Source organism: Schistocerca cancellata, chromosome 8, assembly GCF_023864275.1.
Source record: "Schistocerca cancellata isolate TAMUIC-IGC-003103 chromosome 8, iqSchCanc2.1, whole genome shotgun sequence".
In the NCBI taxonomy this organism is placed as follows: domain Eukaryota; kingdom Metazoa; phylum Arthropoda; class Insecta; order Orthoptera; family Acrididae; genus Schistocerca; species Schistocerca cancellata.
Window position 1 is genome coordinate 18,547,406 of NC_064633.1, and position 16,735 is coordinate 18,564,140.

Genomic DNA, 16,735 nt, shown 5'->3' on the forward strand with positions numbered 1-16,735 from the left:
TGGATCAGCTTTCCTAAACAGTTGATAACTATATTTAACATGTGTTGCAGCACAAAAATCTTTTAGAGTTAAAATTTGTGCATCATGATCTGAAAGGCCATTGACCTTTTTGCTAACAGCATGCCCTTCTAGTAATGAGGAATGAACAAAAATGTTGTCTATGGTTGTTCTACTGTTCCCTTGCACTCTCGTTGGAAAGAATATGGTTTGCATAAGATTATATGAATTAAGGTGGTCTACCAGCATCTTTTTCCTTGCACAATCACTTATACAATTAATGTTGAAGTCACCACATATAACTAACTTTTTTTATTTCCTATAAAGTGAACCAAGAACCTCCTCTAGCTTTAGCAAAAATGTTGTGAAGTCGGAGTCTGGGGATCTATAAATAACAACAGTTAGAAGTTTAGCTCCGTTAAATTTAACCACACCTGCACAACATTCAAACACTTTTTCAGTGCAGAATTTTGAAACATCAACTGACTCAAATGGGATGCCGTTTTTCACATACATGGCTATTCCCCCACACCGCAAAGAGCTCCTAGAAAAGCTGCCAGCCAACCTCTATCCTGGTAAAGGAAGCCTCTGAATTATCTCCTTATTTAAGAAGTGTTCAGATATACCAATAATTTCAGAGTCAACATCTATAAGCAGTTCACTAACTTTATCTCTAATACCTTGTATATTTTGATGAAATATACTAATCCCCTCATTACTCGGATACCTAAGCTTTGTCAAAAGTGGTTCCTGTGTTAGAGAGACTTCCCTTAAGCAGGAATACCTATCAGCTGACTTCAATCTAAAAAAGGTGCAGCTCTAACACCCACTACTGTAGGAATTTTCCCACGAGTGATCCCACGACCCCCACCTATGCTGTCACCTATAAGCTTTTCCAACCTCCCCTTCCCATACCTGTTGAGGTGCAGGCCATGTCTAGTGAGCCCCGTCCTGCTGATAGACTCCACCGACACCACTGAAATGTGACCCATGCTTTCTGTCATCAGCGCACCTCCAAGTCTCATGTTATTACACCTGACGGCTGTATTAAGATGAGGCCGATCGTGACGCTGAAACAGTTCCACGAAATGCACACTCGTGTTGCCAGTCTGAGTGGCTATCTTTTCCAGGTCACCATCTATGTCATACTCCCCATCCCTATCAATACTATTACCAGCCCCACCCACAATCACTAACTGATCCTCTTTGGTAAATTCCCTACATAACCCCCATATGTTAACAGTCACCTGAGCCAATCCTGCATTAGGCTTCACTATGCTGGTGACCTGGTATTCACTCCCCAGCACTTCCTGCAACTGCTGGCCTACACCTCTGCCACGAGAACTACCTAACAGCAAAACCTTCTTCTTCCTCTTCGACTTTGCAACTGTCCTAGCCACTGTAACTGCTGAGGTCTGCTGCATACTCCCTACATCTACAGCTACTAGAGATTCCTCTCCACTAGACTCTGACAGTTGGTCATATCTATTGCAAACACCAATAGTAAAACTATCTTAAAATCTTCTTCTCCTAGCAGATCTCTTGCCAACAGCCAGCTCCCATTCCCCAACCCCCTTCCCCCTCCTCATCCTATCTAGCTGCTCCTGTCCGTTTTTCAACTGCGCCTGAAGGGCACAGATCTTACGCTCCTGCTCCTCTATCAACTTACTCTTGCTACATAACCTGCAGTTCCAGGAGAGGATCTCACCAGAACGCCCACTGGCTTCCCCACTGCATTCCCCCCTGTGAAAATACTTCAAACAAGTCTCACACTGCAATCCACTACTCACGAACCTACGGCAAAGCCCACACTTCTCACTCATGGTAAAATCTTACACTTTGAAACCAGTATCAGTGACCACTAAGCAGTTTTAGTAACAATGATTAGCAAAGTACAGAATGCAACTAAACGAAGAGTAAGGATTTATATACATTCAGCAAATTAGATAAAGAGGTGGTATTGTCATGGCTAAATGAGGAACACAACACATTTAGCTCTGGAGAGGAACATGGAGAGACATTCCACAGTATAACGTCAATGTAAAGAGACTTCTAGAGTAATAGACTGCTGCATAATATGTGTAAAACAAAAGACAGGGTGATAATAGGGAGATGCTGAATGAAAAGCACTTGACTGTCAAGAGTACAATGCATGAAGACTCCAATGACTACTGTAACAGAATTTTATCAAAAGATCTCTCACAAAACCAAAAGAAATTCTGGTCAAATGTAAAAGCTGTTGGTGTTACATAAGTTATCATCCAGACACTCATGGACAAGACGGGAACTGGAATTTAGGGTAGCAAAGAAAAAGCAGAAATGCTTAACTCAATTTTCAAATGTTCCTTTACAAATGAAAATTCAGGACTATTGTCCCACACCACACCAAAGGTGATTGATGTGTGTATTAGTGTTAGTGATGTTGAGACACTGTTGAAATCACTAAAATTTAATGAATCTTCAGGGTCCAACAGAATTCCTATCAGATCATATACTAAATTTGTGTCTGAGTTATCCCCAATCCCCACTTTTAACCATAATATAGCATAGATCCCTCAAAAAAAAAAAAAAAAAAAAAAAAAAAAAAGTGCCTAATAGTTGAAAGGAAGTACAGGTCATGCCCTTCTACAAGAAGGAAACCTTTGGTATAACAGTTGTAAATTGTTGTAGATTTGTTGGAAAGTACCAGAACTTCAAGTGCTAATAGAAAGCACTGATGCTCAAATAGCTACAGACAATGAAAGAAGGATAAAGCCGGCGTTAATCTTAGATGAAGTTTTTGCCAAGAACACTAGGATAGGCTGACCATAGTTGGCAGTGGTGCATTTGTTGCTGTTAGAAGTAGTTTACCTTGTAGCAAAATTGAATCACATAGTTCCTGTTAGTACAGGCAGAGTTCATTGCTGGCAACTGGAATAAAATAATATTTGGATCCTTCTACTGACTTCCCAACTCTGATGATACAATTGATGAAAGTTTCAAAGAAAGCTTGAGCTTCATTGCAAACAAATATCCAAGTCATACACTTATAGTTCATGGTGACTTTAATTTACCATTGATATGTTGGCAAAAATACATGTTTAAATCTAAAGGTATGCATGAAACATCATTTGAAATTGTGCTAAATGCATTCTCTGAAAATTATTTTGAGCAGTTAGTTCACGAGCCCACAAAAATAGTAAACAGTTGTGAAAATACACTTGACCTCTTAGCAACAAATATTCCTGAGCTAATAATGAGCATAAAAACAGGTACAGGGATTAGTGAACACAGGGTTGCTGTAGCAAGACTGAATACTGTAACCCCCATACAAATTCACTTGTCACCTTTCTGAGATACAATCTCCACTCCTCCCAAATAAACAAGGAAAGTGTAGACCAGATGTGGCTTGAATTCAGAGAAATAGTATCCACAGCACTTGAGAGATTTATACCAAATAAATTAACAAACAACGGAGCTATCCCCCTTGGTAACAAAATGGGTCAGAACACTGTTGCAGAAACAATGAAAAAAAGCATGCCAAATTTAAATGATTAAAAACCTCCAAGATTGGCAATCTTTCACAGAAGCTTGAAATGTAGTGCCGACATCAATGTAAGATGCTTATAATAGTTTCCACAATGAAACTTTATCCCAAAACCTTAGCCTGAGTTACAAAATGTGGAAATAACTCATTCTCAAACAGCACCACGGACCCATTCTCAGAATACATGTCTATTGGCTAGAATGAACTGCAGTCTAATCAACCATTCACTCATCTGTTTGCCTTATGAGTACAAATAATCAGATGGGCAGCTGGCCACACAGCCTTATATCGTGTGTCTACAATGGTGTTTACTATTTCAGCATGAGAGAGAGAAAGAGAGAGAGAGAGAGAGAGAGAGAGAGAGAGAGAGAGAGAGAACTGACCTTATCGTGTGACAATTTCCATTAAAATCCCATAAAATGGTGAGTTTGCTACACTGTACTCAAAAAGTAATGTGCAAGATCTGTCACAAAAGAAATACTAATGATGATGGAAATATGTGAAGTTAAAAGATTGTATGTAACAGTGGTGATTGCTGTCAAAATAGGAGCAATATGAGTTTACACATAACTGTCTTCATCCCTGCTGTAGTTCAAAACATTTCTACATTTTGTTCAAGGATGTAGCCAGGATCTGTTCAAAGGGGTTAACACCTTTGAAAGACCCACATTCTTCATTTATTCTTAAAATTTAGATAAAGAAGGATAAAAAATGTTATCCTAAAATGATCTCAGAGATTTCACCAAGCAGAGATATAATCTTGTAACTTAGGAGTGCTGTATTTTGGCAAATTTAAATTATTCTTGTTTCAGTCCAGATCTGAGCTGAGGAAATGATTGGGAATGGACCGCCAATTTTTTGGGGCACCATGCTTATTACTGACAGTGCTTTAGGAATAAACAGAACTCCGCTCAACAGAGAAGCTAGAACAATTTTTGGTGGTGAAAAGGCAAAGGATCCGGGATTATTCAACCTTACTCTTTCCCAAATTTCCTCATTTAAGTATGAATCTCTTACTATTTTCAATACAAGGACGATAACTTTCAGCATTAAAGAATGTCCCAGCAGATAAATCCATGAGCCTATATGAGGAGAATTTGGATTATTATTTATCATACAGCTTTTAGAGCCGAGTGTGTTCAGAGAGATGTGCGACTCACCTATGATGCAGCTCTTTTCTTTCTAGGAGAGGGGCTGCATCTTTAAGGGAATTGCAATCTTTCAGGAAAGGAACGTATCCAGAAGGAATTGGCTGTGAGCTATAGTAAGGGACCAACTCTGGCTTTTGCCTAAATTGAGAATGGCAAACCACTGAAAACCATTTTCTAGGTTGCTGGTGGGTGGATTCAAACCACCTCACCTCCAGAGTCCAGGGATTGCTAGCTCAGCAGCCCAACAAACAAATCTACTCCAAGTCAGTTGATAATTTGGAAAACCTGGTTATTGTACATTGTTTTAATATAAAAAGCGTGACAACAAAAGATTAAATTCTGACATTGCATGTTTTTTCTTTAATTACACATGTTTGATCATTTGATAATGCACAAATGCATGCATATTTCAAGATTTAATTGTGCATGGATTTGTTGGCTTCACTTATTAGAATATTAAAAAAGTGTAAGTAGATTCTGGATAAAAGGGGGAGGCAGAGTGCAATCAGCTCAGATCAATTCAAGCAACCCACTGGATAAAATGTTTTAGAAATGCACTCACAAGGGAATGGTCAGACTTGTCATGTCGAAACCTGTGTTGCTTTTTTTACCACTGTGAGTTAACATTGCAAGAAGTCTGTATGCAGAATTTTAGCTGCTGACATGACCTGGAAGTCTGTAAACAATTTTATGAAGTAAGACATTATTGTCGCATGGTTTCCGCGCTTATAACTGCCTCTTGTACAACCCTGACCTCTCGCTACGTTATACCAACGCCATCTATGGACAAGGTGGCGTTAGCTACACGCCGCTCTCTTGCCACAGCAGTGAGAAAGCTAATTCCCCCAGTGAAAGCGATCGTTTCCAAATAGCTATGAAATAGACACAAATAAATATACGGTTTAGAACACGTCCAAATTTTATTTCTTGTAATCACCGCAAAAATGCGAAATATGGATACAATGTTCAAAACATAGGTTTTTTGTGCACCACGAACATACAAGCCAAGACGACATATGGCAGCCCTGCGAATCACAGACGTTGTTAGATGTCCGTAGACAAAACTGGGCTCGTGTTAGGAATGAATCAGGCCTAGTATCAGTATATTTCGAGGAGTGCCACGCATATTTAATCAAATTCTGAAACCGTGGGGAGGAAAATTGATAATGTACTACTGATTGCAGCTTGAGAATATTGTCACGGTGATAGACAGTAAATTGCAGTGATCTGCACTCAATTATTTTCTCTGTTAGTTTTCTGTAAAAGGCCTTCCACTGACGGAAAAATTCTCTGTCTAAAGTTTGAATTACGTTCGTCGTGCCGGGTGGAATCTGAAATATCTCTACTTCTTTGTCAGGGTGGACTCTAAATACAGCTTTTAATGATTCAGACCTTTTATGACCTGACCACGAATCTAGAAGGAGAAGAGATTTGTTCCCGCAGAATGGAAGAAAAGCATGACGCATGAGAAGTGTAACGTTTTAATTTCCCATTTTTCAAGACTTCGATGCGTCTACTACAAGATTGTTTGCGGAGAACATTGTTCTTTTGACACATGGTCCAAAACGTCCAGTTGGTTCTTGAAGACACACATATAGTTTAGGCAGCAATGAACCATCCAGACTAATTATGGGCATTATAGTGTATGAATGGGTGAGGGCAGTCGTGGACTGCGAAATCGCCTCAATATGTTCTTCCCCTTTGAATGACAGTGTTCTTTTCGCACGCATTTCTTTTTGAAAACCTGACTGATCTGCATTGTACACGTACGATTCACTAAAACTAGCGATCTTATTTTCTGCATTCGTAAGAAAAGCTTCTATCATTTCGATTTGTGTCACTTCATTTTCCGACCTGTTTCTCGATACAAATTTTGTTATTTTTCTTGCCACACTTTTATGTGATCTTTTGAAGCGACTAATCCAACTTTGAGAAGCTGTAAATTCTTTAGCGTTGGCAATCTCTAACGCCCAATCACGCAAAGTTGTATCGCTGACACTAAATGACTGTTGTCTGGCATCGGTAAATAGCTCAAAAAGTCGCGCATTTATCTCCGTAGCAATTTCCAGCCGACTCTTACGTCGTCCAGCGACTTCCTTTTTCCATCTATACAATTCACGTTCAGAACGGATAAAGCGATACTTATTTTGAACAGTACTGACACGTAGGTGTTTCTTACCACTTTTGTTCAACCAATACGTCACCAATTTTTCTTTGTCTGATAAGGTAATTGTAGTTGCTGGTGTTACTTTCGGAGATAATTGATGATAGTACGTGGCACTATCACTCGAAGAGTCTTCATGAGCGCAACTTTCGTCGCTGTCTTTGCTTTCTGTAGATTCACAGTCTGCAATATCGAGTGTTTCAGTTGTTTCTAGCCACATGTCTGCGCCATTTACATGCTCGTCTAGAAGTTTAACAACCATGTCGCACAAGACATTGTCTTCCGCGTGTTTTCTGTTGATTGATTCATTTGGCGCCTGTGGTATATCTCCATGGCAAGCAACAAAACATTTACAGGGTTAGCCATCACCTGTGAGGGGAGATTGAATGTTCACCGTAAAGTGGCTAGCGGAGTATAGATGAACAAGTACAGAACATCTTTCACATCTCTAACCAGTTTCCGGACGGTATGTTTCGAAATACGTACCAGAAATTAAAAGGACGTGCATGCCACAGAAACGAATATTCGTTTCCCCTTTCCACCAAAATCGTGCAGCCATATCCCTCTTTAGTGAACGCCGCGATAAGACGGCCTCACTTCCCGACCATGCGCATAACGCTCGCAACTCGCCATTTCCAGGGGTGCCCAGCTGTCACTGCATGCGCCAAGCAGAAAACACAGCCATGTTCGTGATTTTTTTAGGTGACTTCCAGTTCATGTCAGCAGCTACAATTTTGCACATGGACCTTTTGCACAGTTAAATAACAGTGCTAAAAAAAGCAATACATGTTTCGGCATGACAAGTCTGACCATTCCCTAGTCAGTATAGAATGTGCTGTCATCCTGTAATGATTCCATTCTCCACAACCCCCTCCCCTCGTTCTGTGAAAGAAAGATCATTTTCTGCATCAAAGAATGTCCTGGGAGACAAATGTATTAGTTTAAATTGAGTACTGCCCGAGTGACCAGTCTTGGCAATATTTTGCCATTTGGGCTACTGATGATAAAATATTTTGAGCAATATTTTTGTTAACATGATTTCTCGGTGACACAAACAAATTGAAGTGCATTTTTAAGCACTGATTTTAATTTAATGTCATTTTTAATGATATTTACCACTCCACAGCCTTGTGAAATACTGATGTGTTGCAACCACAAAGTTTTATCAGCGTCCAAACAAAGAATCCATTGTTAACATTAAACTAGGCAATTATAGTAGTGTGTACATATTTTTAACTCCCCATAATACTAGCAGATCAATCGATGTTCCTCTTCTTTCTTGTTACAGACCTATCCATAATTAGAAACTATCACAACAGCACAAAACAATAATATGGTATCTCAGATGCAACTAAAAGTTAAATTTATTAGCAAAACAACAGCCCAGCTCAAGCAAGGCCAACAATTGGTTTTGACTAAAACAGGGATGGGCAATAGCCGATTGTAGTATGGATGTATAGACAGTTTAAATACACTCCTGGAGATTGAAATAAGAACACCGTGAATTCATTGTCCCAGGAAGGGGAAACTTTATTGACACATTCCTGGGGTCAGATACATCACATGATCACACTGACAGAACCACAGGCACATAGACACAGGCAACAGAGCATGCACAATGTCGGCACTAGTACAGTGTATATCCACCTTTCACAGCAATGCAGGCTGCTATTCTCCCATGGAGACGATCGTAGAGATGCTGGATGTAGTCCTGTGGAATGGCTTGCCATGCCATTTCCACCTGGCGCCTCAGTTGGACCAGCGTTCGTGCTGGACGTGCAGACCGCGTGAGACGACGCTTCATCCAGTCCCAAACATGCTCAATGGGGGACAGATCCGGAGATCTTGCTGGCCAGGGTAGTTGACTTACACCTTCTAGAGCACGTTGGGTGGCACGGGATACATGCGGACGTGCATTGTCCTGTTGGAACAGCAAGTTCCCTTGCCGGTCTAGGAATGGTAGAACGATGGGTTCGATGACGGTTTGGATGTACCGTGCACTATTCAGTGTCCCCTCGACGATCACCAGTGGTGTACGGCCAGTGTAGGAGATCGCTCCCCACACCATGATGCCGGCTGTTGGCCCTGTGTGCCTCGGTCGTATGCAGTCCTGATTGTGGCGCTCACCTGCACGGCGCCAAACATGCATACGACCATCATTGGCACCAAGGCAGAAGCGACTCTCATCGCTGAAGACGACACGTCTCCATTCGTCCCTCCATTCACGCCTGTCGCGACACCACTGGAGGCGGGCTGCACGATGTTGGGGCGTGAGCGGAAGACGGCCTAACGGTGTGCGGGACCGTAGCCCAGCTTCATGGAGACGGTTGCGAATGGTCCTCGCCGATACCCCAGGAGCAACAGTGTCCCTAATTTGCTGGGAAGTGGCGGTGCGGTCCACTACGGCACTGCGTAGGATCCTACAGTCTTGGCGTGCATCCGTGCGTCACTGCGGTCCGGTCCCAGGTCGACGGGCACGTGCACCTTCCGCCGACCACTGGCGACAACATCGATGTACTGTGGAGACCTCACGCCCCATGTGTTGAGCAATTCGGCGGTACATCCACCCGGCCTCCCGCATGCCCACTATACGCCCTTGCTCAAAGTCCGTCAACTGCACATACGGTTCACTTCCACGCTGTCGTGGCATGCTACCAGTGTTAAAGACTGCGATGGAGCTCCGTATGCCACGGCAAACTGGCTGACACTGACAGCGGCGGTGCACAAATGCTGCGCAGCTAGCGCCATTCGACAGCCAACACCGCGGTTCCTGGTGTGTCCGCTGTGCCGTGCGTGTGATCATTGCTTGTACAGCCCTCTCGCAGTGTCCGGAGCAAGTATGGTAGGTCTGACACACCGGTGTCAATGTGTTCTTTTTTCCATTTCCAGGAGTGTATTTTGCTGGCCTTGCTGACTACTGATAGTGCACATCCCTTTTTCGTTGTATGACTGGGAATGAAAATATCTTTCAATTTCACTACACAACAACTTAGTGTGTAATTTCATTTGGTGATGGGGAGGGGGGAGGGGCCACATTCCCTGCACACACCCCCTCCCCCCTCTTTGGCCATGGTCTCGTATTGGTGAGGTTGCTTTGGAGCTTTGCCACTTTCGTCACACACAAAAAACGTTTACAGTATATTGTTTATTCACTGCCACTGAGTTGAACATTTCTAAGAAAATTCAAGATGCTTGAGGGCAAAGTCCAAGTTTACACACTGTATGCTACAACAAAAGTGTTCCTTAGTAAAGAGAGCAGTAGTTCTTTTGCAAGACCGTAGCACAGTAACCAAAATTTACAGGAAGTGTTGATTCATCAAGTGGGGCTGCGTGTATATAAAGTGTGCCAACCACAAATAACATTGTTTTGTGCTGTTTCATTGTTGTTTTACAATTGTGAGCCCATATCTATTCATTCATCTCTGCTTCAGCTAACACAGTAATACATTGTATTACAGAGCAGCAGTAATATAAAATAAACAGTGAGCTAGGTAAGAAAAAATTTACAATCCGTGCAAAGAAAATGATCCAGATTCTGAGCTAGCGGCACTATCCCACAATGAGGCAGTTGTATATGAGATCAGATGCAACTGCACTGTTTAATATTTTCTTTTCTTATTGTTCAAGTGAACAGTGAATTAACTCATGTAATGTAAATTTATTTTATTGCTGTTTAGTTAAACTAAGTGTAAACTGTGATTCTGCTCATACATGTTTACCTTGGTAACACAAAATCAGCTATTCCTTACACGAGTACAAAGTGTGGCACGTGTCTGCTCGTGTTATAAAAAACAGTACTTGATGGTTAATGGGTCTGGGAGAGGAGAGGTGGGTATTTGCAGGAAATGGAACTTTAAAGTATACTTTATCAACTCTGTTTATTGGTCTTAACTGATACCTTAAGCATACATTTGGGGAGAGGAGAAGGGGAAAAAATGTTCAACACACAAATGAAGAATTTTTAAATGTTACAAATATGCAAGTACCTTGTAAATGTGTCTTGCTCAGCAATCATGTTCAAGAGCTCTTGGGTATTTGGATCCAAACTACCAAAATCACCTTTGGGTACAGACATTTTGTGAGGCTCCAGTCGTGGAAACAATATTCGGGCACCAAACTCTGGTACATCGATCCCTACAAAATGTCGAGCACAGTCTTAAGAAAAGCTATCAGAGGACACAAAATAATTTCTAGATAATACCAGCATATAAATTTACAGAACTGATGATTATTTTCAAATTGTGAATAAATTTCCACAAATTTGCATCATACAAAATAAAAAACATTAAGGGGAAAAAACCAACACTAAATTCTAATCCAGAGAAGAGAAAAAGTTTTACTTGCTATCCTGGAAACTTGTGCAGCTTTAATATTATATCCCTTTCTTACAACTCATGCTGTATACCCCTTGGAGCTAGTGATCTTTGTTATCTTGCTCACAAGCAACTGCAGCATCTGATGTGGTAATTTCACCTAATACTATCTACAGATCTGTCAGAATAACACAGTCATTTTCCTGATGGTGCTCTACATTCTTTCTGTCTGGAAATACAGTTCTTGGTTCACTCGTCTGCTATATATATAATATATTTATGTTAAAGATCCCAATATCTTCCTGACGCTCTTTCATTCCACAAGTTGTATCTCCTAAGTAACCAATTTGTTCAAGATGCAAACTTTGGCCCGAGTAAAGCCTTGTATGCAACTATGTATTGTAAAGTTTTAATTTTTTACTGACTGAAAGGTTCTTATTGTAAATATTCACTGTTTGCATGCTAAATTATTCCTGTTCCCTCCTATAACTTCAATTTCTTTCACAACAAATTTTCTCTATTCTCCAACATATTCAAATCTGTGTACATTTTGATTTTTTCCTTCTGATGACATCCTCCTAGAAGCTGTCTTGAGTTCATCATACAGCATGTCTCCTCAATGAAAGTTTTTAATCCTGTTGTAGTTGCCTGTCTCAGAAGCTGTGTGGTTTGATTAATTGCCTCTTATCACCACTCTCTGGTCATTCTATCAAGGAAACCGTTGAAGATTAGGTAGGAGTGCCTGTATCACACACTGACTCTAGTTTTGATTTTGAACAACTCTGTTTTCCTTTGACATTTACTTTGAAAGCCATTTTGGTTTAAAGTTAACTTTATCACTTCACTAGACATTCTGTCTAATCCTACCCCTTAAAAATTTTTGTCTTTCTTCTGAATCATAGGCTTTCTTGAAGTCCAGGCATATGAGCACGAAATACTTTGTACTCTGTTTTTGATATGCAATTATGAGATTGTGATACAAGATCGTAACTACAGATTTTCTTGGCAAATTTCACTGCTGAATTATTCCCAGGAAATCAATCAAATAACATGATCCTTTCAGAGCAATGTTTTGAAAATTTCCTTACTTATCATCTTAGAGCTACAATTTGAAAAATACAAACATGGTGAAAATTCTCTGTTACAAACACATTTTTTGGCTGATTTCCCAAGGAGACTTCACCACATTCAAAAACTGTTGCACACATGATGTGCCAGTACTGAAACCTCACTGGGATTAATACATTTGTGGATTTTATAACAGTCAACAGGAAAAAAGAAAACAAGTTTCGAAAGACTGCTGAGCTTTTGGTTAATGTCCTTAAAGCCAATTTCCACCCTCCCCCCAATTCCTCACACATACACACACATGAAAAAACACAGGTTCACTCATTCACATGCGTAAAATTGACGTGACAATGTATTTAAAAGATGTTAAATGTTCTAGTGGATATCACTGTTGCAGTCAAACTGGTATTGGGTATATATATATTTTTTTTTTTGTTTTACCGCACACATGCTTGTGTATAAAATATCAGTGACCTTTCACAAATAAATGTAATTATGTTGTGAGGGCTACGTATACAGGGTGTTACAAAAAGGTACGGCCAAACTTTCAGGAAACATTCCTCACACACAAAGAAGGAAAATATGTTATGTGGACATGTGTCCGGAAACGCTTACTTTCCATGTTAGAGCTCATTTTATTACTTCTCTTCAAATCACATTAATCATGGAATGGAAACACACAGCAACAGAACGTACCAGCGTGACTTCAAACACTTTGTTACAGGAAATGTTGGCTGGCTCTGAGCACTATGGGACTTAACATCTATGGTCATCAGTCCCCTAGAACTTAGAACTACTTAAACCTAACTAACCTAAGGACAGCACACAACACCCAGTCATCACGAGGCAGAGAAAATTCCTGACCCTGCCGGGAATCGAACCCGGGAACCCGGGTGTGGGAAGCGACAACGCTACCGCACGACCACGAGCTGCGGACACAGGAAATGTTCAAAATGTCCTCCGTTAGCGAGGATACACGCATCCACCCTCTGTCGCATCTAATCCCTGATGCGCTGATGCAGCCCTGGAGCATGGCGTATTGTCGTCCACAATACCAGCATGAAGAGTCTCTAAATTTAGTACCGGGGTTGCGTAGACAAGAGCTTTCGAATGCCCCCATAAATGAAAGTCAAGAGGGTTGAGCTCAGGAGAGCGTGGAGGCCATGGAATTGGTCCGCCTCTACCAATTCATCGGTCACCGAATCTGTTGTTGAGAAGTGTACGAACACTTCGACTGAAATGTGCAGGAGCTCCATCGTGCATGAACCACATGTTGTGTCGTACTTGTAAAGGCACATGTTCTAGCAGCACAGGTAGAGTATCCCGTATGAAATCATGACAACGTGCTCCATTGAGCGTAGGTGGAAGAAATTGGGGCCCAATCAAGACATCACCAGCTATGCCTGCCCAAACGTTCACAGAAAATCTGCGTTGATGATGTGATTGCACAATTGCGTGCGGATTCTCCTCAGCCCACACATGTTGATTGTGAAAATTTACAATTTGATCACGTTTGTATGAAGCCTCATCTGTAAAGAGAACATTTGCACTGAAATGAGGATTGACACATTGTTGGATGAACCATTCGCAGAAGTGTACCTGTGGAGGCCAATCAGCTGCTGATAGTGCCTGCACACGCTGTACATGGTACGGAAAAAACTGGTTCTCCCGTAGTACTCTCCATACAGTGACATGGTCAACGTTACCTTGTACAGCAGCAACTTCTCTGATGCTGACATTAGGGTTATCATCAACTGCACGAAGAATTGCCTCGTCCATTGCAGGTGTCCTCGTCGTTCTAGGTCTTCCCCAGTCACGAGTCATAGGCTGGAATGTTCCGTGCTCCCTAAGACGCCGATCAATTGCTTCGAACGTCTTCCTGTCGGGACACCTTCGTTCTGGAAATCTTTCTCTATACAAATGTACCGCGCCACGGCTATTGCCCCATGCTAATCCATACATCAAATGGGCATCTGCCAACTCTGCATTTGTAAACATTGCACTGACTGCAAAACCACGTTCTTGATTAACACTAACCTGTTGATGCTACGTACTGATGTGCTTGATGCTAGTAGTGTAGAGCAATGAGTCGCATGTCAACACAAGCACCGAAGTCAACATTACCTTCCTTCAATTGGGCCAACTGGCGGTGAATCGAGGATGTACAGTACATACTGACGAAACTAAAATGAGCTCTAACATGGAAATTAAGCGTTTCCGGACACATGTCCACATAACATCTTTTCTTTATTTGAGTATGAGGAATGTTTCCTGAATGTTTGGCCGTACCTTTTTGTAACACCCTGTATGCTATGGAATACTCTTCACTTCTCAGAATTGTAGAAGATGAACTGCCCGTGCAGATACAATGAACACAATAGAATGATACATAAGCACCAACTAATGTACACACAACAACAATAGTTTTGCGTTACCTTGATATGTCATGCAGGTGTGTTACTATTGTGACACTTGCTGCATTGATTGGAAGGTAGCCCATGATGAGGTTTGCAAACACACACAAGTTACCATGAGCACATGTAAAACACCACAACAGAATGTATTGCAACATTTCAGCTGAAAGTACAAACCAGTAGGGACATGTCAAAGATGACTGTGGCATAAAGGGGAGTCACAACCAATCACAAGAGTTTCCATCATCACATTGTGCACAGATGGTTTGTCAACCACGGAAGTTGCTTGGTGTGTGCACCAAAGTTAGTCATGTTGTGCACACATGGAATCAGTTCGAACTGGCGGATAGTATTGAGGACTTGCACCACACAGGCCATCCACATTCGACAGTTGCCTAAGGTGATCAATATCTATGACTTTTGGGTCAAAGGATCTATGGATTCATCACCCTAGAACTGCATTTTGCATTTGAAGATGCCACAGGACATCGTGTAATGCATCAAACCAAACATGGTGACCACCGCATTGTACACAACACCATGCATTCTGTTACAGATGGGGAAGAAATCATGCAGAATGGGTGTCCCAGAATTGAAGTTGGTTGTCGTTTATGGACAAAGCTCTGATCTTTTAGTATCCTGATAATTGCAAACAACTTGTTTGGAGACACTGTCCCACATGTGCAGCAAGGTGATGGTGGTGGAGTGATGTTCTGGGTTGATATTACATCAGACCACATACACCTCTTGTGGTTGCTGAGAGCAATCCCAATGCTCTACCTTACAGAAACAAGATTCTGCAACCAACAGTGCAACCATATCAGTTACATTTCAGTGACAATTTCATCCAGATGATGACAACTCATGTGCTCATCATTCTGTTATCGTGAACAAGTTCCTCCAGTGTCCTAGGATCACCAGAAGGGAGTGGCCTGGCTATTCTCCGGACATGAACCCAATCAAACAGGTGTGGGATTGATTGAAGAACTGCATTTGGGCATTTTCGATTACCACATACTCTGCTCCACTTATGCAGAATCTCCATTGAAGAATGACACATTTTGGGGCAGGGCTGGATTGATGATCTCATCAATAGTATGCCATATCAAATTCAAGCCTACAATCATGCAAGGCGATGATCCACCATGTATTGACATTGCCACAGGAAACAGACTTTTTAATTTATTTATTTTCTTATTTGATGCTCTAGTATTCTTTTCCATTAGAATTCTTTTGAGTGTACTGCCATGTCATCATATACAACAAAATAATAAAGCCACACATTTTGGCTGTAACGTCAATAGTCACTACCAAGCAATCACTCGGGTAATTGCACGCTGGAGGCAGATACATATCTCTGCTGGTACCACAAGTCCAATACGTCTTTGTACTCTTGTGGTGTGTGTGTGTGTGTGTGTGTGTGTGTGTGTGTGTGTGTGTGTGTGTGAGAGAGAGAGAGAGAGAGAGAGAGAGAGAGAGAGAGAGAGAGAGAGAGAGAGAGCGGGGGAGGGGGGGGGGGGGGCAGAAACCAAGTTATTATAATACTTTATAGTTGAAAGTTATCATCTCAACTAAGCTTTTTATTCAGTCTTACTTCATTGTCTACATGCAGATAGTAACCTTGAAACTTCAAGCCATCATCAAAACAGTGTTCACACACAATGAATGGTTCCAAAGCCATGCAACAATGCTGAATTATCTCCTAAAGGACAAATGTAAGTGTGTTAGATGCACAGATGTAAGTATGAAAAATGCACAAAGAAGCTCACACATCAGCTAATTAACTTTTTATTGTTAAATAGGGACATACAACGCACTGAAAAGTAATGCCGCCAATGTGAAGACACCTAAAGTTTTTAAAATAAAGCAGAAGTTATTAATGCCCTACATCTTTATTCTTCATGTTTACACATTTATTTCTCACCACAGTCATCCTGGTACTGAACACATTTCTGCCAAGAAGAGACAAGTTTGTCGATACTGTCATTTAAAATATTTGACTTTGTTGATGGAGCCATACCCTCACCTCTGCTTGCACTACTTCATCACTTCAAAGTGATGTTCTTGAACAAGTTCTTTAAGTTTCTGAAACACATGAAAAT

At 41.2% G+C, this 16,735-nt stretch overlaps 1 protein-coding gene across 2 annotated transcripts in view; it reads right to left on the reverse strand.

Annotated features, from left to right (window-relative positions):
• Positions 1 to 16,735, reverse strand: part of LOC126094613 (phosphatidylinositol 4-phosphate 3-kinase C2 domain-containing subunit alpha-like) — a 243,258-nt gene that overhangs the window by 144,719 nt on the left and 81,804 nt on the right. For both annotated transcript variants that reach the window (XM_049909092.1, XM_049909091.1), the window contains exon 15: positions 10,825 to 10,972. In XM_049909092.1, coding sequence (XP_049765049.1) covers positions 10,825 to 10,972 — 148 coding nt within the window. The remainder of the gene's footprint in view (positions 1 to 10,824; positions 10,973 to 16,735) is intronic.